At 42.6% G+C, this 21,687-nt stretch overlaps 1 protein-coding gene across 2 annotated transcripts in view; it reads left to right on the top strand.

The window, feature by feature from the left end:
- The window catches only part of LOC102942858 (cell migration inducing hyaluronidase 1), a 142,292-nt gene that overhangs the window by 99,021 nt on the left and 21,584 nt on the right, over window positions 1–21,687 (top strand). For both annotated transcript variants that reach the window (XM_043523393.1, XM_027829110.3), the window contains exons 12-18: window positions 4,874–5,049; window positions 5,817–6,026; window positions 12,392–12,597; window positions 14,301–14,370; window positions 15,221–15,349; window positions 16,631–16,716; window positions 21,039–21,170. In XM_043523393.1, the coding sequence (XP_043379328.1) occupies window positions 4,874–5,049; window positions 5,817–6,026; window positions 12,392–12,597; window positions 14,301–14,370; window positions 15,221–15,349; window positions 16,631–16,716; window positions 21,039–21,170 (1,009 nt within the window). The remainder of the gene's footprint in view (window positions 1–4,873; window positions 5,050–5,816; window positions 6,027–12,391; window positions 12,598–14,300; window positions 14,371–15,220; window positions 15,350–16,630; window positions 16,717–21,038; window positions 21,171–21,687) is intronic.

Genomic DNA, 21,687 nt, shown 5'->3' with positions numbered 1-21,687 from the left:
GATAAAGAAAATGTGGATCCAACAGGCAAGATGGTGGGCAGCATTTGCTTTATGGCTGTGTCTACCCTTGGAGCTAGGGGTGTGATTTCCCAGCTCAAGTAGACATACTCACACTGGCTCTTACTGAGCCAGCAAACTGAAAATAGTAGTGTAGCCACGGCACGGCAAGCAGCGGCCCAGGCTAGCTGCCCCGAGTACAAGTCTGCCTGAACCCCCTGGGCGCGTAATGGGGCGGCTAACGTGTGCTACTGCTCCCCGCTGCCTGTGCTAACACAGCTCTGTTACTATTTCTAGCACTCTAGCTCGGTGAGCGCATGTCTGCTTGAGCTGGGAATTGCACCCCTTGCTCCAAGTGTAGGCACAGCTTAAATGACGTAGCAATCAATGGGAGCTGTTCTGTTGACTTCAGTCTGGCTTTGGATCAGGCCCAGGATATGTGCAAGATTAGACGTTAAAAAAACCAAATATTTTGTTTGAGAGAAGAAACGGCCAGGAGCAGCCTTGAGACATAAAATCTCTGGGAGGGCGTAGAATGCAGATCTAGAGGAAATCAATTTTTAATATTGTTCTGAAAGAAATGACAATTCTTTTACATCTGGATGATTATAAAACGTGATAAGTGGGGAAAGGCTTTCAGCCACATTACAACAGACTGTAGCTAATGTTGTGGTTGTAGGTGCTTTGCTTGAATGCTAGAAAAATGAAGAATTTAAATATTCCATGGTGCCAATGGTGGGGGGTTTTCCCCAAAAAACTGAAAACCAGGGAGACTTTAACGCCCCCCCCCCCCCACAAAAAAAAAATCTATGAAAATGAATTTAATTTGAATATTGGTTAATTTAAATAGCCAAAAATGGCAATATGTACATCAGTGAAGTATGTATTTTACTGATAGAGAGGTTGATGGAGAGACCCAAATGGAAAAAACAGGCAGACAGATCAGACACTGTCTGAGGCTGCGGTGTTTCTTTCAGATTAAGGGTACAATTTTCAAAAGCACCTACGTGATTTAGGAGCCAAAAATGCCATTTTCAAAAATGACTTAGGGCCAGTTGTCAATAATATCTAGGCCCCTAAAGATCCCATTGGGAGTTAGGTGCCAAGGTACTTTTGAAAATCCCACTAGGTGCCTAAAAATACATTAAAAAAATCTGATCCCCAGGTTCCTTCTGGTTTTGATTCGAACCCAGAATCAAAGCTTGACGGTTATGTTCTGATACGAAGCTCTGAATATGAACCTCCATAGAATTTAGAGTGGTTCTGATTTGCAGTTCTACTTTGGCTTCTGTCTGGCCCTGATGCAGCAAGCCATGCCTGTTCACCAAAGCACATGCTTGCCTTTAAGAATGTGCTTAAATCCTTTAATGGAATTTAAGCACATACTTAATTTTAAGTGTGTGATTAATTGCTTTGCTGAGTAGGGATGGACTTAAGCAGCTGCTTTGCCAAACCGGGGAGGGCCTCAGTTAGATAGACACACAGACTAAAGTGATTTATTTCTGTGTATATTTGTATTTTGTTAGTTTAATTCTCTAGCATGATGGCACATGATAAATCAAGCGAGTTTTTTATTCTGCCACACTGGCCTATTACATAGAGATGCAATGTGACTGACCACATCGCTCTGGTTATGAAAATAATACGGCTCAGCTGCTGAGTGCTACTGGTGGCAGCCATCTAGCTGATACTTGACATCCCTCTGTGAGTGATGCCAGCAATACGGAGCCCATGAAAACTGATTGTAAACTGCTTTGCATCTGGCTTTGCTAATTTTTGGACAATCACAAAAACAGCTCTGGTGTTCAAACAATAAAGACTACGCTACAATATTCAAAGCAGCAAAGTTCTCTCTCTTCTTACCAAACCCACAGTGGAACTGGTTTGCAAGTGACTGACACTGGGCTTTCCTATGGCAGGTGTCACACATGTCACTTGTCCGCCATCTGCCTACTAGAGAGCTAGCAACTCTCAGCAGGCCAGCTGTAAGCAACAACTTAATTTCAAACTCAATTTACAGTGCTATAGAGTGAGACGTTCTTGTCTCCTTGTGAGCTTTCGAGCAGATTTCTTTCACATCTGTCTCTGAATGTGCCCCATGAGCTGCTTGCATAGCCAGCAGTAAAGTCCCCATTACTCTGTGCCTGGCTTTGTTTTCCACATGGAATTTACAGTACATGAGGACTTTGGAGCAGTAGTCTCCTCCATGAAGCAGGCCTACCTTTCCTGCAGTATAGCCCTACTATTACATTGTTAAAGGGGAGTTTGACGTTCTGGCTGCTGTTACAAGAGGTGGTTTGTTGTTGTTTTTCAACAGCCCATTAAAGGCACCATTTTAGAACTATTATGTGAAATACACTTACATTTTAAAAAGAGAGACTCAAGGCAATTGTCTTATCTCACATCAAGCCAAGTGAGCAAAAGCATACACCCAACAAAGTTCTATTTAGAAGCTGGTTAGTGAATATTTAACATTCTTGTCAGTGCTTAAATTTTGTGCATGTCTGTGCTGGTATTAAATACATGTAATCATGACATTTATTATTCTAGAGCTCAACACTCCTCTTAAATAATAAAACTGTCTGTTTTAATTGCAGTACTGCAAATCCAAGAGCTGCTGTTCAAAATCAGATGTTCTTATGATTATCTGAACTTCTGTTTGTTTCAGTGAGCAAGGGAGAGGCCAATTATGGGAGATAACTGAAAATAGCATTCAAGAAATCAAGGCGCTCCCTGGATTTGCAGGGTCTCCACCATCCACCATATAGTCTCCTTGTGCAGGGGACAGTGACAGTTCTGTGCATTGACTGATGTGCACAAACAAGGGCAGTAACGCCCCTTTTCAGTTAGGGTGTGCCTGCTCCAGCTGAGTGATCTTGTGAGGCTAGGGGGGCCCAGACTGATCATCTGCAAGAAAACACTCAGCCCGTGGCCTTGTGACAACACAAGAGAACTGAGGCTAGGGTCCAAGCTTGGGCCCTTAATCCTGGTCTATATAGTCTGGGAACACTGTAGAAGCAGCACATTCATCATATGGGTAGGGGAATTACCTTAGTTTGTTCTCTAGCAACCCTTCCAGCTGACTCAAGGAGCACTACAAATGGGCTAATCTGTTCCACATGTAGGCCTACCACTATGATGCAGATTTGAAGGGGGTAATAACTGAAGGGTGAAGGTGGTTCCTTTCTTTCTTGGCTAACATCCCGTCAAAGAATTAGTCCCTCTCAGTGTTCGTCTACACTTCCTTTTTCCTCTGAACAGCGTGTAGTTGGTCCCATTCTTCACTAGAAGATTAATAAAGTTACTAGACATAGCGGGTAAAAGAGATGCCCTTCTTCTGATAATCAGGAAGCCTGTCCTGTGTCTGTCATTCTAATGCTTCTATGTAATAGCTTAGCACTTTTCATCCAAGGATTTCAAGGTGCTTTACAGATGGGGAAACTGGGGCAGAGAGAAATGCAAGTAACTTAGCCAGTGTCAGAGCCAGAAAAGAATGTAACTCTCCTTGCTCCCAGCACAGTGCCTTATCCCCTAAACCATGTTACCTCCCACTGGAAGGCCAAAGGAGGATAACCTGTATCAAACTGGTGTCTATTTATCTTTACTATTGAGTGAGAACATCCTGTTTCATTTAAAAAGAGGCCATGTCAATATTTTTTAAAACTCCTCTTCCTGCATGATGGTTCTGCTCAAACAAAGTGCCTCTCTGAGATCTCTCAGCATCAAGCCTGCCCTTTGTTTCTACTAACTGCTGTGTAGGTCTCTGCTGAAATGAAATATATGCCAGTGTAACATTCTTTATAGCACAGTGTTTACTGAACGAGTTTATTCCCTATTTTTACTGGAATAATGTGAAATGTAGTCAGTCAAATAAGCCTTTCCCGCTTTTTTCTTCAAGCGAGCTGAGCCAGGAAGAAGGAGTGCATCATGCATATGTTTTAATGAAATTACAGTGCTGAGATTATTTTGCTTTCTTGTTGTTCATGGTGGCTGGAATTCAGCCCCTTCTGGCCAGCCCACGCAAAGTCTTTCTTTAATTTCTTGAACCCTCAAGGTAGTTAGGTGCAGCATGGTCTGGCAGGGGGGCCACCGCACTTCTGCGTGCAGAGCTCCCCACCAGTTCGGACGAAGCTGGCACAGAAGGAAGCATTGAGTGTGGGCTGAGGGAGGGGCCAGTAAATCAGCATTTACATTGGTCAAGTGGCTTGGAAACCACATGTGGGTTCTTCTAGCCCATCCGCTGGATTAGCAGCTGGGATGCTCACACGCTGCGGTTTATTCAGGATTTCTGCACAGAGTGGCCCAGTCTGCTCCTGATGAAGGTAGGAGTAAAGCACCTACTGGTTTCTGTGGAATTTGGCCAGCCGTGGCCCAGGAGCCATGTCATACACGCCGAGTCTTTCCCATGTCCCATAATTATAGATACAGCTATGAAAAACTAATTCTGTGCTGGTACAGTGGAAGGATTCCCAGCGTTCAATAGGTCTCAGACACCTCGTCGCTTGCAGCTAAACTTTTCCCGATGCATCAGGCTACATACAAACCTAGCTGTGGTCCGGGCAGTGTAAAAATTTTTCTTTTTAGGTTACTGTAGAGTCTCTCTTGAAGGTGGCGAAATTGGGACACAGTTAACAGCAGCTGTTACTTTAAGGCCTACTGAAGTGACCCAAGCAAACCCCACAAACCCTACATCCTCTGTAGAGGATATCTCCATCGGCCTTTGTGCTCTGGGCTTCCCCAGCCTTGAGGTGCCTGCCGACAGCTTTTGTGGACTCAGGTGCTTAGTTCGTTACTGCCCCAGCCCCCACCAGCAGTTAGTCAGCTGGTATATGCAGTGTTTACAGAATAAACATGGAAATGTATCTTGTTCCCTTAGGGAGAGCGGCCTACCTTCACACAGGAGAAGTGATCGACGGAGTGGACATGAGGGCAGAAGTAGGGCTGCTAAGCCAAAACATAGTGGTGATGGGAGAGATGGAGAGGCAATGCTATGACTATAGCAATGGTTTATGCACCTTCTTTGATTTTGACACCTTTGGCGGACACATCAAGGTATTGTATAAGTCCTTTACTGATACCCTTCTACACAGAGCCAAACAACATTCACCTAGTAAGGGGGCCATGACATGGCAGGGCATGTCCGGTGAGTCGAGGCCTGCAATATAAACAAGCCCCTCCTAGAGTAGACCATAGATTCACCTCCTGCTTCTCTTTTCTTCGCAGGGCTCCCCCCCACCCATTCAAACATTACCTTGCTAGACTGGCTGGGGCTCAGCACTCACAGGCTGCAGAGTTTGGATCCAAAATCCAGCTTCCTTAGGGTTTGGTAGTGCTCAGATCTGGGGCTTCAGTTCAAGCCCATCTTCCCACAGGATTAAATCTAGCACAATTGCTTTATGAAAAGCATTAAATGCAAACAGGTTTGCCTGAGTTTGCAAACTAGGAAGCATCTGCTGTGCAATGGTTTACCCCCCCTGTCAACCATCATAGTCTAAGACTTGCTCTGCCTGACTAATATGAAACAGAGAAACCAGAGGGGTGAGGTAATATATTTTATTGGACCAACTTCCGTTGGGGAGAGTGGCAAGCTTTCGAGCTTACACAGTGCTTGAAGAAGAGGTCTGTGTAAGCTCGAAAGCTTGTCTCTCTCGCCAACAGAAGTTGGTCCAATAAATGATATTACCTCACCACCACCCCCTTGTCTCTCTAGTATCCTGGGACAGACACAGCTACAACAACACTGCATGCAACAGTGAATAATATGAAACAAGCCACCAGATGTTCCTATGGCCACTTGACTAGTGTTTTTTGTTCTGCAGATTGGTCTTGGTTTTAAAGCTGCCCATATTGAAGGTTTAGAATTGAAACACATGGGCCAGCAGAGAATGGGACACTATCCAATTCACTTCCACTTGGCTGGGGATGTGGATGAGAAGGGAGGCTACCACCCTCCATCCTATGTGAAGGGCGTCTCCATTCACCACACCTTCTCGCGCTGTGTCACAGTCCACGGCTCCAATGGCTTGCTGGTAAGAAACAGCGGTTTGATGACTGCCTTCCTGATCAAGATGTCATTTGATCCCAGCCCAGTTGCTGCCCCTAATATCATGAAAATGATTCTGAGGCCCCTGAAACAAGTCTGATTACTGATAGAATTGTAGAGTTAGACCAAATGCTCTTCTCTTTTGACCCGGATTTATTGAGTGATATTAATATGAATATATTTCAACATGTGTCTAAAACACAAATCCAACATAAGAATGTAAAACCAGGGGCCAAATTTTATACGTGACTCAGAGCTGACAGGGCTTTCACAATGCCATTGTATTCAGAGATTCCTGCAGACAATCCCATCTATAATGGGTTGTTGAATCTATCTATAAACAAATAGTTTACTGCTAAAGAAGGTAATCACCAGAGCTAAGGTTACTTCAATTTGCTAATAAGGATTTTTGTTTGAAATTCCCATTCACAACACAAGCAGTCAGAGACCTCTGATTTAACCGAACTGTTTGTCAGAACACTAAGGTAATCCTGTAGGTTTCCTATAGTACAACAGCTATTTATCAGGTAAGTTACAATACAGGAGAGCACGTAGCGACAGCAGTAAACTCCCTGCACCCCTGGGCACTCGCTCTACTTCAGAATAAAGAACACAATGAAAAACATTCTCACGTTTTCATAAGACTCCATCGGTTCTGCTTTCCTGGGGGCATGAACAGTACGTGGACTGGAGCTGAGTTTAATTCAGAAAGGCTTTGATCAGCAAATGCACACATTCTGTATCATTGTTATGCTAGCTCCAATGGCTATGTCATGGCTATGTCATGTTAGTCATCTTAGTGCCTTCTCAAATAGACGCAGGTTCTGTTGATCGCATTTTCCTTTAGTGTGTTCATCAACTTTAACGTTCTGTTGTTTTTAAGAATATTTTGCAAGCCGCGCACGTTAGAAATTAGAGCTAGGACCCCATGTCCACTCCACCCAAGTGCTTGTGTACTTTTTGGCCTTGGGCCTAGATATCCAATTTGGATGTTAGTACTGAAACCATATAACTAACCACCATATACATTCCTTTTGTGAATGTGAGAAAGAGAAACCTTGGCCCACGTTCAGAAATGTGTTTTGAAAGCAAAGCTTTTAAAAGTATGTAACAAACATCAGAACTGACTTCTCAACTTTTCCCAAGCATCAATCCAAAACAGTGGCCTCAACATGCCTGTTAGCTCCTCGGGAATCCCACATTTTTCCTGTGTTGGCACCACATGTGAAAAAAAGAATTGGAGTCAACATACAAAAGTGTTTTTAACAGGTCTCTAACCAGCCAAGATCTCAACCCTGTGCATAAGAGATCAGTGTTTTAATATGAGACCACCAGCATGCCACGCCACTGGCTGTGTCAAATGATGGTAATTGAGCACTAGGAATTCTCCCAGTATATCACTGGTATTTTAAACACACCTGCACTAACTTTTCATTGAACCATTGTAAGAGCTTGCAGTGTTCAAGCTCAACATTTTTCATCCCTTATTTTGTATTCAACGGGATCCTAAAATCTGCTGTCGACTTGGTTTCTGAAAAATCTGTTCTTCTTTACCTTATCTAAATTGTATTAGGCATCCAGAGATGTATGACTGCTTTCCAATTTAAAGCCATCCATGTAGCAGCTCAGTGTAGCTAAGAATGTAAGTAAAAAACAGCGTGGAAGAAGAGAATTGCCGGGAGTCTTTTTGTCAAGTAATGAGAAGGTTCCTAATAATGGCACCATAAACACATCCTCTAGCTATGTGGCGGTTGCACAGCTGTTGATTAGCAGAGGGCTGACTAAAACCTCAGCTCTGATTCTAATTTTAAACCCTGTGTCTTGATTTATCGATGCTTGCTCTTACTGCCAAACCAAATACCCAGAGAGTGGTATTTCACAGGTCAGCTGGGTGGATTTAATACTGGGTATTTGGAAATTTTCAGTCCCTTGTGCCTTTTCCAAATGAAAACCATGTCATTGTGACTAGGAAATACTGTAAGGATCCCTGTTCTCAGGCTTTTCCAGCCAAGACAGCAATGATGAAATGCAGACAGGCTGATATGATTGAAGAAAACTGCTTAATTCTGGTGGTGTAACTCAACAACTGCAATTCTTTGAGGGGCCTTGGAGTTTGTTCCATGGCAAGTTCTTTAAAAGAAACCTCCACTAAAAGAGAAATGCAACTATAATAATAATAATAATAAAAAAAACTACATTGATAATTTAATCTGTTTATTGTTTTACTTTTAAAAATGTATAATTTACTAATCGACACTCATTACCACCAAAAAATTGATTTTTGCACATTTGATTTCAGCTGCATGTTTGTTGCCCTCTGTTGAAATGAAATGCCCAGTGAAATAAATTCCATGCTGTGCAGTCTAGCTGTTTGGCCCACTGCATCAAAAAAGTTTCATTTCTAAAAGTTTGATAAACTACACAGATGTAGTTCATTTCAATTAAAAATGCACTCAATCTTATTACCTGTAATTGGACGTATACCCCGAGCAATTCCTCCTTAGCTGATCCTGCAGCATGCTCTTCTGCTATGAAATCTAGTTTCCTTTCCCCCTTGAGATACTACGTGAAGTCACAAAAACACAGCCAAATCTCCAATGAGGAAAGTACTGTTGTTATTACATGTACTTCTAAGATGGTCTTCTGTAGTATCTGGGCACCATTTATTTAAGTTAGCTAAGTTCTCCTCACATATCATTCAATGCCTCTGTGAGCAGACAGATCCAAGGAATAACCCGCCAGGAGACCAGTTGCCTTGGTGATCTTTGAGTGAACTAGCCTCTTAGACAGACAGACAGACAGACAGACACACACACACACACACACACACACACACACACAATTTGCTGGAATATTAGGCCTCAAACCAGCAAAGCACTTGATCAGATGCTTATCTTTAGGTATGTGAGTGGTCCCACTGACTTCCAGTATTTCCATTGGTTTCAATGGGACAACTCACAGGCCTATAGTTAAGGGCTTGCTTAATGCTTTGGTGAATGAGGGGGGAGGCACTTGGGTATTTTGTAACAGTTAAGTAATTGTTAAAGCAGCTTAGAGATTCTCATGCAGGCTCCTCACTGGGCTCTCAGGTTACTAGTGTCACAAATTATTTTGCTTTTAGCACTCTTGGCAGCAGGCTCAGAAATGTCAACGCTATAAAATATTAGAGGTAAAAAATAAACAGATGTCACTGTTTGCTCCTTGTGGCAGAGTTGTCTTCCTATGCATTTACACACTGATGCTGAAAGCCTGTCTCTGGACAATAAATAAATAGCTATGGTTGGCTCGAACCAAACATGTTCTATGCTTGTGGACAAGCATATGTTCACTTTAAGGGCATAGATGGCCCTTCTGAAACCAAACTGCTTGAAATGGCCTTGTTGCCATAATTACGTAATTGGAAAATGTCCATGATTGCTGCAATATGCTGGCCAGCTTTCCCTCTCCATTATACCACTGCAACCCCATTGATCAAATTCTGCTGCTACTTATACCCTGGTCAGAGCCCCTGAACTGGCCCATAATGTGTAGGCTGAAATGGAAGTTGTTATCGAGGATGGACATTAAATGAAGGCTGACAAACTGTCAGAACTCGAGAGAGCTGTGCTGCTGGGGATAAGCAGCAGTGTTCTCTAACTGCTATAGTGATATCTGCTCTCAGTAATCCAACTGCGCTACAGGGCAATTGCTTTATTTAAAAGGGCACTGTCAAATCTAGCCATATATTACAGTTAAAATAAGCATATAGACAAATTGTAATGTTTTTGTGAAATTTAATTTTTTCCCCCAATGCATTTTTTTAACAAATAAACCTTGTCCAGCAGTTCCCAGACTTTTCAGCACTGTGCTAGTGCATGAGAATCTGAAAACGAAACAGTTCCACATTTGTCTGTTTCCAGTCTGAGTAATCCCAGGGGCCAGAAATAGGAAAGATAATTAATCAAGTAAAGGGTGGAAAGTAAATCAGCTGGTGTAAATCAGTGTAGCTACTTTGACTTCAGTGGAGCTATTCTGACTTACACCAGCTGAGGAGCTGGCCCCAGAGCCACAATCCTACATTAGGATATCTGCCAAAGGGGATGATACAGTACAGCATTCCAACCTGTGCCAATATATTGGCTTCCCTCTTACATTACTGGCAGATGTTTTCTACAATGGTACTGAACCTATACAGGGATTTGTTCCCTAGCCATGTTCTAAGTAATACCTCAGTTTTTCACTTTTCAGTCCTGATGTATTACACCAATACAGATCTAGTTCCAGAGTTCACTGGCGTAATGAATTGGTGTAGCAGGTAGCTGAGGAATTGTCTGAGATGTCACTTGTCAGCTTTCAGCAGCTAACCGCTCCAGAAACAACATATATGTATCTCTAAAGTACTGCCAGTGTGCTCAGGAAAAATAAGAGAGTTACACAGCTGGTCAGTTGCAGTTTTGGCATCCCTGTGACTAAAGGCCTTGCTGAGGTAAAGGTGTGGGGATGCTCTTCAGGAAAATGAACCATCTTCAAGAGATGTTCTAGTATCCAATAGGTGTTTCTAATTGCAAGGCTTGCAAATTTCATGCTTTTCAAGATGGGATTATTAAAATAGCGCAGCACACTCATTTTACACTGAAATACTGATGGTGTCAGACTTGCATGGCTATCTAATTGAATCGAGAGAGTTAGCAGCAAATTTCGGAGAAGTAATTTAATAGAACGTATTGCACCGCATGTCATTTTAACAGTTTAATTTACTGTGATGATTTGTGTTCAGAGGCTTGAATATTTACACTGGACCATGGTCTATGCATAATACATGTGTTTGCAGATGGCAGTGTGAAATAGATCTGGCAGTATTCTGTCTGAGTGTATATATTTAACCATGTCAAGTTCAGCCCTGGAAATTGATTCCCCTTGGCTGTAACCTCTGAGATAAAGATCAGAGAACACTTCAGAAGTGCCTACGTCCATTATCAAAAGTGACATAGGTATTTAGGAGCCCAAGTCTCATTTAAAGTCAATGGAACTTGGACTTCCAAGAGCCTAAATCAGTTCTGAAAATGGGTCTTAGGTAGAGCTGGTTGCAAAGTTTTTAACAAAACTTCTTCCTACTGGAAAAACTGTTTTGTCTAAACTGAACTTTTTAGTTGAAATGTCTTGGTTTCCACACAAATCTCATCAGGAAGGTTTCTCACATCCAGGGTGGAATATCTGGCTAGAGATGGCAACCCCAGAATAATCAGTAGCCCAGGGGTTAAGGTACTCACCTGACATGTAGGAGAACCAGGTTCAAATACCTGCTCTGAATCTGGCAGAACAGATACTTGAGCCTGGGTCTCCCATTCCACTCTCCAGAATTCATTTCAGTGTCTCCTGTTTGAGCTGCTCCACTTTGTGTAGACAAATGAGTATTCATTGGGCCGGAGATTGAGAACAGGGATTTGACCTTGGGTCTGCCACATCCCCCGGGAGTTTTTTAATCACCTGGTTGTTGAGTGTTCTAGAAATCTCTTGCTCTCTTGCACTGTTCACAAAGAACTTTGAAAGGTCTCAAGTTTGTTCCACATCAGAACAAAAACCATTTCTGAAACCTCAACATTTTCCATGAAATGGAAATGTTGTTTTCCACCCTGCCCTGGTTTTAGGTTCCTAAGTCATTTAGTTGCTTCTGAAAATTTTACCTCAGATCTTCAACTGGGGTAAATCAGAATAGCTTTGTGAGAGACAATAAGGCTGCAATGTGAACTACATGTGAACTGCAGGGTTTTCAATGGAGCTACACTGATTAACACCAGCTGGTTTGTTTGAATTTCAAGTAAAGCTCTTGTCATCAGTTGGAAAAAGGGTCAGGTCAGACTTAAAACAACCCAGCCTGTCCAGTAAACAACTAGCAGCATCTCTGATAGCCTAGAAAAATTTTTTTTTTTTCACTTCAGGGGATACATTTTAGTCCATCAACTTTGCAGTTTATGTAACTGCACAAAGATGAATAAGCCCAGATGTGGCTTAAACATCTGATGTCCCCGTCCCCCCCATTCCTGTCTCTTTGTCTTTTGTCTTTTATTATAATATTATCACTTGCTCAACATGCAGATTACAGCAGAGAGTGATTAGCATTTCATATGAAATGGCAAATTCTAATTAAATCTTAAAAGCTTACACTATCACTTAATATGTAAATTCATTGGGGCAAGGACCGCCTTTATGCTGAATGTGTTTGTACAGCTCCTGATACAATAGGGTCCTGGTCTCTGACTGAGGCTCCACAGTAAAATAATAATAATTAATAGCATTATTATTATTATTAATTATTATCTCTAAGTGTCTAGAAAACTAAAACTGAATGCAGCTCCATTTTTGTACATGCAGATTAAGGATGTTGTGGGCTACAACACCCTGGGACACTGCTTCTTTACTGAGGATGGGCCAGAGGAACGCAACACATTTGATCACTGCCTTGGACTGCTCGTTAAACCTAGCACTCTTCTGCCATCTGACCGAGACAGTAAAATGTGCAAGATGATTACAGAAGGGGCATACCCAGGGTACATCCCCAAACCCAGGCAGGATTGCAAGTAAGTGGGAAATCTTTTTTGTTTTTTGTTTGTTTTTTCCCTTGCCTTGTAGGATTTGACTTTTTTTTTATCCATGAAACACAGGATTGGGTGTATATAGTTAAGTACGCTGCTTTCAGGAATATGGGCCATGTGCTCAAAAAGATAGGGTGGCTGTCTCTGCAGGATGTTTCCATGCTATTTATACATTTACACATGCAGGGTATAATTTTGCTTAGTATTTTTAGTGTAAGGTCAACTAAAGTGCTTGTTATCGCAGATATTATTGCATGCATCCCTTTCAAAGTGCAATATGAAGACAAATGGCCCTGACACTGCATTGCCTTGCATCTCATTTATACCAACAATATGTGCGTATAAAATGCTATTAAATTCAGAATGGGACAGACTCTGCCACCTTTATTCATATTGAGTTGTACTTTATTCTGCAACTAGTACCATTGATTACAACGGAATTCCTTGTGGAGTAAGGGTACTACTCAACGTGAGGAAAGGTGGCAGAATCTGTCCCAACAGTTGTATTTTGCATCCACTTGGCATATACTGTACAGGGAGTAAACTCAAACCAGAGTTGAATTCAATGTAGTTCAGCAAGACCTTTGAACATGACTATGGAATATCAAAGATTGCCTAAGCATAGAGTCCCGACTACTAATCCGTACATAAGTGAGTGCATGAAAGTTCTTAAAGCCCGTTTCTATTTGAGGCAAACTCTAAGCCCAGCCTGGCAAACTGCTGAGTGCCGACTAGAAGGTGCTAAGCAACCTCATCTCCCATCTTGCAAGATCCAATCCTCTAATATGCCTTTTCAGATCCACAAAACCTCAACAGGGGCAGATTTATGGGATGGATCTCGGTAGTGGTTGAAATGAAAAGGATTTAGCAAGAGTTCTTTTTGCAGTTTATCGCATTACTCTGTAAAGACAGACTTAGGTGAAGTATAGGAGAAACGTGAACCCCACACAATCAATGCACACAGTCTGGAGCTAGGGTTTCACTGGTAACTACGACTAGCTAACAGCAAGTTGTAGGCCTTGTGACATCGGAGGGCTAACTCTCTCTTTTTTTCTCTTTATTCTTTTTTTTTCCTTCCAGCTTCTTACTGAATTTTTAAAATTATAGGGCCAGATTCTGTCCATTTTTACCCATGTTGCCTTGTACCTTACTCTGTGAATAGTCCTATTGATTTCAGTGGGAGTATTCAGCCTAAGGATGGATATGAGAATCTGGCCATGGATTGAGAAGCCAGTGGGGGATGGTAGTGAAGCACAGTCGCATGTGGAAAGAGCAGATGCTAGGGGGTTGCTATGAAAAGCCCACAGAAACACTTTGTCAAATCCCTGGCTAAACCCGTCTCCAGGGAACCTGGAGCCCCATTGTAGGGTTTTTCTTGTCCATGACACATTCACCTTATCATGAAATATAATTGACAGCTAACAGCTTCACACCAGGTTTGGGATTTCAGTAGAAATTCTTCATTTAATTCCTGAGGTCTTTAAAGATAAGACCATTTTGCTGCATCTGCAGATGATGGTAACAGCTGTGATATGATAGAAAAAGAAACCCCAGTTGCTACACCCCGTAGGGCAGTAGCTTATCTGCTCTGTGATCTGACCTGCCTGTACTGTATGCACTGGAATGTTAACTCCTTTGTGTGCGCTTCGGGTGTCATTTTCATGGTCATCTTTGTTCCCCACCTGCAGCGCTGTATCCACCTTCTGGATGGCCAATCCACATAACAACCTTATAAACTGTGCGGCTGCAGGATCCGAAGTGAGTACAAAGGTTTCTTCTTTGGGAAAATTCAGAGCAACTGTGTAGTAGCCCTGCAACTTCTGGTTCTCGCTGTTTCCACTGCTCAGGCCATATACTGATGCAGCTAGTGTTTCAAATGCAATCTCCCTCGCCTTCACCTCCCCACTTCTGGTCTTTTGCTGTAGTTCGGGCTTGCAGATCTGGATTACTTTTAACACAATTCCCAAACCAGAGCCAGTATAAATTAAAGACCGAACCCGCCTATTCCCATTAGGTCAATGGCAAAGCTCCTATTGACCACAATGGGGACAGGCACAGTCCTAAGCCCAGTACAGGAATGGCATGTAGGGTTGTGACATTTAAATCCATCCTAATGGCAAATCTACAGAAATTCTAACTCAGCTCAATTGTCTTTATTTTTTTCAATTACAGAATAAACAAACTAAAGTATTTGGCCCAAAGTTTCCAAATCTCCAGGCTTAAATGTAGGCACCTATATCAATTTTGGGCACCTAAATAAGTGGCCTGATTTTTCAAAGGTGCTGAGCACCTGAAGCTCTCAATGACATAAGTAGGGTTTGTGGGTGCTCAGCACATCTGAAAATCAGGCCAGTTTACATTTAGGTGCCTCAGTATGGACGTTGGAGGCTAACTTGAGGTGCCCTGAAAATGCTGGACCTAACTGCTTTCATATATATGTGTGTGTGTGGGGGGGTGTCTTTTGCATATAGATACAGAGCAATACCAGCTACTGTTGTGTCCTGAAATCTGCTGGCTTTCACCTTGCATTATTTCCTGGTAAGCCCCCGTACTAATGTAAACCTGTAAAGTTCAAGTGAAGGCTCACGCTGTGTATTCCCTTTTGCAGGAAACAGGGTTTTGGTTTGTTTTTCACCATGTGCCTACAGGCCCCTCAGAAGGAATGTATTCTCCAGGCTACACTGAGCACATTCCAATGGGAAAATTCTACAACAATCGGGCACATTCCAACTACCGAGTGAGTCTGCACGCAATGAAAACTATCTTCCTGTCTAAAAACACCACTTGATCTCTCCAGCTTTCTGAGTCTGCAAGCTATTAAGTGCTGTGATTTCTGATTCACTACAAGCAATTGCAAACTAATTTTCAGCATTTGTATCTACAAACAAAGTGGCTTGTTTGCTGGGGTAATAGAATTACAGATTCTGTTTACATTGGATTCACTTTACTATTCTTGAGCTAAAGGCTAAAATTTCTCATGGGACGTTGGGAGACAAGAGGGTGTTACTTTCACTCCTTTCTACCAGGTCATCTGTCTGCTTTCGCTCTTCTAAAATGGTGCCCCTAGCCACATCTTTTGGCAGCTTGCCTGATTATAGATCACTGCTGCCTATGTTAGCCATTGATCAAATAGCATCTGGTACATAAAATAATATAAGATCATTCTAATCACTTCCTAAATCTGTTTACTTATTCAGCCCAAACATACTACCCTGGGAAACTGTACACTGAGCTCCTGAGCCTTCATCTATTACTTAATGTCTTTAGATTGCAGCATGTATGTAATTGGCTAGTGAGATGGGCTGAACAGGTGCTGGAAGACACAAGGGGCTTTTTAAGGGGCTGCAGACAGAAGGTGGTAGAGTGGACAGTCCTCCTGTTTCGCATGCCACTTGCAGAACCAGTAACCTTGAAAGTGGTCCATGCTTCAATGATGCATTATAGGACACAACGAGTGGCTGATACTATGACACAGTTCTCAGATGCACGTCTTCTAGGGGCAGCACTTCTGGGCAAGATTTCGCAGCCAGGTTTTTTGAGTATCAATGGGAATGGATTTTTACTTAGCAAGGGGCTGGTATTTCAATTCATCTTCAACTGGAGTGGTAACAACTCTAAAGAAATACAAATATTTTTCTGGAGAGCCATGTTGTTAGCTAAAGATTCTCCAAAAGCATAAGGCACCTGGATTGGTACGCAAGTCAGAGAGAGCTAGTGACTTTGGAGAGAGTGACGTTTTGCTTAAATGATCAGGACAAGTTTAACAAAAATTCTGGTCCATCTCAGAAATCTTTGCCATGTACTTTAAATGCTGCACCATCTTTCACTGGTGTTGGTCTAGGTAGTGTTTTAAATGTAGAAGGCTAGATCCTCAGCTGGTGTAAATCAGGATAATGCCTTTGACTTCAAAAAAAACCCCTGGTGTTTTACAACAGCTGAAAATTTGGCTCAGAAACTTTAAACTATGTCATAATTTTAAAGTGCATAAATACATCACAAAGTTTCTTTTCCTCCTCAGGCTGGCATGATCATTGATAATGGAGTCAAAACCACACCAGCATCTGCTAAGGACAAAAGACCTTTCCTGACACTGATTTCTGGGAGGTAATGCACTGTCCATGGTTTTATTTGGAAAGTTATGTGTATAACGCAGTTTGAGGGCTGGATCCTGCTCCCCCTGAAGTCAATGGGAATGTCTTCATTGTTGTCAGTAGGTGTTGTATAAAGTTCTTAATGAGCAAAAGGCTCCACTTTCTCCTTGCCATTGATGGGGTGTGGCCTACCTGTACCGTTGCAGTCCGACACTCTCCATGAATCTCATTGGTGGGTTTGGTACTTATAATCATAGAATATCAGGGTTGGAAGGGACCTCAGGAGGTCCTCTAGTCCAACCCCCTGCTCAAAGCAGGACCAATCCCCAATTAAATCATCCCAGCCAGGGCTTTGTCAAGCCTGACCTTAAAAACTTCTAAGGAAGGAGATTCCACCACCTCCCTAGGTAACGCATTCCAGTGTTTCGCCACCCTCCTAGTGAAAAAGTTTTTCCTAATATCCAACCTAAACCTCCCCCACTGCAACTTGAGACCATTACTCCTTGTTCTGTCATCAGCTACCACTGAGAACAGTCTAGAACAATCCTCTCTGGAACCACCTCTCAGGTAGTTGAAAGCAGCTATCAAATCCCCCCTCATTCTTCTCTTCTGCAGACTAAACAATCCCAGTTCCCTCAGCCTCTCCTCATAAGTCATGTGTTCCAGACCCCTAATCATTTTTGTTGCCCTTTGCTGGACTCTCTCCAATTTTTCCACATCCTTCTTGTAGTGTGGGGCTCAAAACTGGACACAGTACTCCAGATGAGGCCTCACCAATGTCGAATAGAGGGGAACGATCACGTCCCTCGATCTGCTGGCTATGCCCCTACTTATACATCCCAAAATGCCATTGGGTTTCTGGGCAACAAGGGCACACTGTTGACTCATATCCAGCTTCTCGTCCACTGTCACCCCTAGGTCATTTTCCGCAGAACTGCTGCCTAGCCATTCGGTCCCTAGTCTGTAGTGGTGCATTGGATTCTTCCGTCCTAAGTGCACTTATCCTTGTTGAACCTCATCAGATTTCTTTTGGCCCAATCCTCCAATTTGTCTAGGTCCCTCTGTATCCTATCCCTACCTGCCACCGTATCTACCACTCCTCCTACTTCCCACACAGCCAGGTACAACCAGAGTAGTTGATTTTACAAGACAGTTGGTGAGGAGTGTAAGCTCAACCCATTAGGATGATTATTTTAAAACCCCTGACAATACCTCAAATTCTACTGAGAACTGTTCTACACTAGAAAGTTAAGGTACCCGAGTTATGTCGCTCAGGGATGTGAAAAAATCGAGGAGGGGGGAGAGAGAGAGAAATGTTGACCTAAACCCCAGTGTAGACCGTGCTAGGTCTACAGAATAATTCTTGGTCGACCTAACTACTGCCTCTCAGAGAGGTGGATTTACTATAACAACAGAAGAACCCCCTCCATTGCTGCAGTAAGCATCTACAGCAGAGAGTTTGATATTGCCTCTTCATATACCAGAATATGTGCCTTGGAAAACTGGCTGTGGCATATATGCACAGGAGCTGATTCCAAAAAGTTTGTGCCTTCCAATTTGGAGGCTGGAACGAGCCCTAAAAGCTGAGCAATTAGAGTGTTGCTGAATGACCATCAGATGTCCTGGGACAGATTCTGTGCTGCGTAGAACTGTAGTAAATTGAGAATAACTCCATTAACTTCATATTCTGCTTTCAGTTACAGAAGTATAAATCCATGCTAACTCCCACTTCCAAGAAAGTTATTCCAAAGGGTAGGAAAAAATGGTAAATTTTCAGAATGGAGAGGGGTAACTAGTGGTGTTCCCCAGGGGTCAGTCCTAGGACCAATCCTATTCAACTTGTTCATAAATGATCTGGAGAAAGGGGTAAACAGTGAGGTGGCAAAGTTTTCAGATGATATTGAACTGCTCAAGATAGTTAAGACCAAAGCAGACAGTGAAGAGCTTGAAAAAGATCTCACAAAACTAAGTGATTGGGCAGCAAAATGGCAAATGAAATTTAATGTGGATAAATGTGAAGTAATGCACATTGGGGAAAAAATAACCCCAACTATACATACAATATGATGGGGGCTAATTTAGCTACAACTAATAGGGAGAAAGATCTTGGAGTCATCGTGGATAGTTCTCTGAAGACGTCCAAGCAGTGTGCAGCAGCAGTCAAAAAAGCAAACGGTATGTTAGGAATCATTAAGAAAGGGATAGAGAATAAGATGGAGAATATCTTATTGCCCTTACATAAATCCATGGTACGCCCACATCTTGAATACTGCGTACAGATGTGGTCCCCTCATCTCAAAAAAGATATACTGGCATTAGAAAAGGTTCAGAAAAGGGCAACTAAAATGATTAGGGGTTTGGAACGGGTCCCATATGAGGAGAGATTAAAGAGGCTAGGCCTTTTCAGCTTGGAAAAGAGGAGACTAAGGAGGGATATGATAGAGGTATATAAAATCATGAGCGGTGCGGAGAAAGTGAATAAGGAAAAGTTATTTACTTGTTCCCATAATATAAGAACTAGGGGCCACCAAATGAAATTAATGGGCAGCAGGTTTAAAACAAATAAAAGGAAGTTCTTCTTCACTCAGCACACAGTCAACCTGTGGAACTCCTTGCCTGAGGAGGTTGTGAAGGCTAGGACTATAACAGGGTTTAAAAGAGAACTGGATAAATTCATGGAGATTAAGTCCATTAATGGCTATTAGCTGGGATGGGTAAGGAATGGTATCCTTAGCCTCTGTTTGTCAGAGGGTGGAGATGGATGGCAGGAGAGAGATCATTACCTGTTAGGTTCACTTCCTCTGGGGCACCTGGCATTGGCCACTGTTGGTAGACAGGATACGGGGCTGGATGGACCTTTGGTCTGACCCAGTATGGCCATTCTTATGTTTTTATGACATACACTGGTGTAAATGAGACCAAATCCATCCCAAAGTGAAAGTTTGTTAGCGTTTCATGAATTCACCAGGATCTGTGCTTTCATCATGAATACCAAGTGACTTCATAATGATGAAGCTGGCGAAGTGATATTCATTTGCTGGAACCTCATGATCATTCTGCTCAATTTAAGTTGATGTGATGGCTTATTAAGTGAAACAAAATCATAGAATATCAGGGTTGGAAGGGACCCCAGAAGGTCATCTAGTCCAACCCCCTGCTCGAAGCAGGACCAAGTCCCAGTTAAATCATCCCAGCCAGGGCTGTGTCAAGCCTGACCTTAAAAACCTCTAAGGAAGGAGATTCTACCACCTCCCTAGGTAAATGCTGTTGAATATCTGCTAATGATTTGACAGCCTGACCTCGCTCCCCATTTCTGACCCATGAATTTTAATCTCTGTGCTGCCCATTGCTGGCACCGATGGGGATGCTAATCTGCCAGGTTTTTCTGAACTGCATTGTATTTGACAGAAGACACTTAGTAATGATAAGGATAGTTGCCCCCGAAGAGCAGGAATAAATGACACCCCAACATGCAGTGTCGTTGTTGCCATGTCAGTCCCAGGATATTAGAAAGACAAGGTGGGTGAGGTAATATCTCTTATTGGACCAACTTCTGTTGGTGAGAGAGATGAGGTTCCCAGCTACACAGAAGTTGGTACAGTAAAAGATATTACCTGACCCACCTTGTCACCCAACTTAACATCTTTCTATCCGGGCTTGCACAGATGCTGTCACCCAAGTGCAGGCTGACTGACAGCAACTGTGGAAATGCTTTACTGCCGTTTCCATTTATCTCTGCCTTTTTCCTCCATGCTCACCAGGCCATCATTTCATCATATGTGAGAGCTCTAATAAATCTCATTATTAGTGGCCTGGGTGACATATGGTAGGGGCAGCAAAGATGTCATCATGGTCTCCTCAAAATGCTTCCACACAATGTGTAGTTAGCCTGCGGAACTCGCTGCCACAATATATCCATGTGACCAAGAGTTGAGCAAGATTAAAAGAAAAGAATTGGACATTTGTATGGATAATAAGAATATTCAGAGTTATAGTAGGGAGGATTTTAAATAACCCCAAGAGTTTTAGAAAGGATACAATGTCATGCTTCAGGACATAAACTAACGTTTAACTCAAGGAAGAAACTTTTCCTGGGATAAGGTTATTTCACGACTGACTATTGGAGCATTTCTTGCGCATTCCTGGTAGCTGGTACTGGCCACTGTCAGAGAGAGGCTACAGGACTGGATGGTCCATCGGTCTGATCCAGCCTGGCAATTCCTGAGTTTAGCAGAAATAATCCCACCAAATGTTTAACAAGTCAGTACAGCAGTCGAATCTCCCTGGGGTAGACTGCCTTCCACTGACAAGTTTCTGCTCTTCTTGTGTTTACAGATACAGTCCGCACAAAGACGCTGACCCTTTAAAGCCTAGAGAACCTGCGATAATTGAGCACTTTATTGCGTACAAGAACCAGGATCATGGGGCCTGGCTGAGGGGTGGAGATGTATGGCTGGATGGCTGCCAGTGAGTTTTGCCTTATTTCAACCCTAGAAGTTCAACTCCTAGTTTATGGCAAGCATAGTTGTGGTTAGACTATTTATATCGCTTTGCACCTTGCATATGGTCATGATTAAAATAAAAATGAAACATTAAGAAAACACAGGCATTATTTTACACAAACCAACCCTGTTTTGTCCAAAGCAAAGAGTCTGTTGAATTGTTTTTGAGTGTGACTTTGTCCAGATTTTCAAAGCGGCAGCAAAAATGGACTCAAATAAACCATTCTACGTGAAAAATGAAGAGCTTAAAATAAACAAAAAAACCCATAAGTTTAACCAGCCTCCACGGCTAAGCTTAGGTCATGGTTCAGTTTTATGTGGTTCAGTGTTGTGCTGAATAAGCCAGTACCAAGGAAGCAGACACAAAACTATGCATCACAGGAGGAAGGGAGAGGAATTGGGAAAATGCACATTGTACGCCCTTTGAAAGTAGTTTCCTGTGCTGCTCAGAACAGACTCTCTCTTTGCACTTGGGAACTTGG

Source organism: Chelonia mydas, chromosome 10 (genome assembly GCF_015237465.2).
Source record: "Chelonia mydas isolate rCheMyd1 chromosome 10, rCheMyd1.pri.v2, whole genome shotgun sequence".
Classification (NCBI taxonomy): Eukaryota; Metazoa; Chordata; order Testudines; family Cheloniidae; genus Chelonia; species Chelonia mydas.
This window is presented reverse-complemented; position numbering and strand designations above follow the sequence as displayed.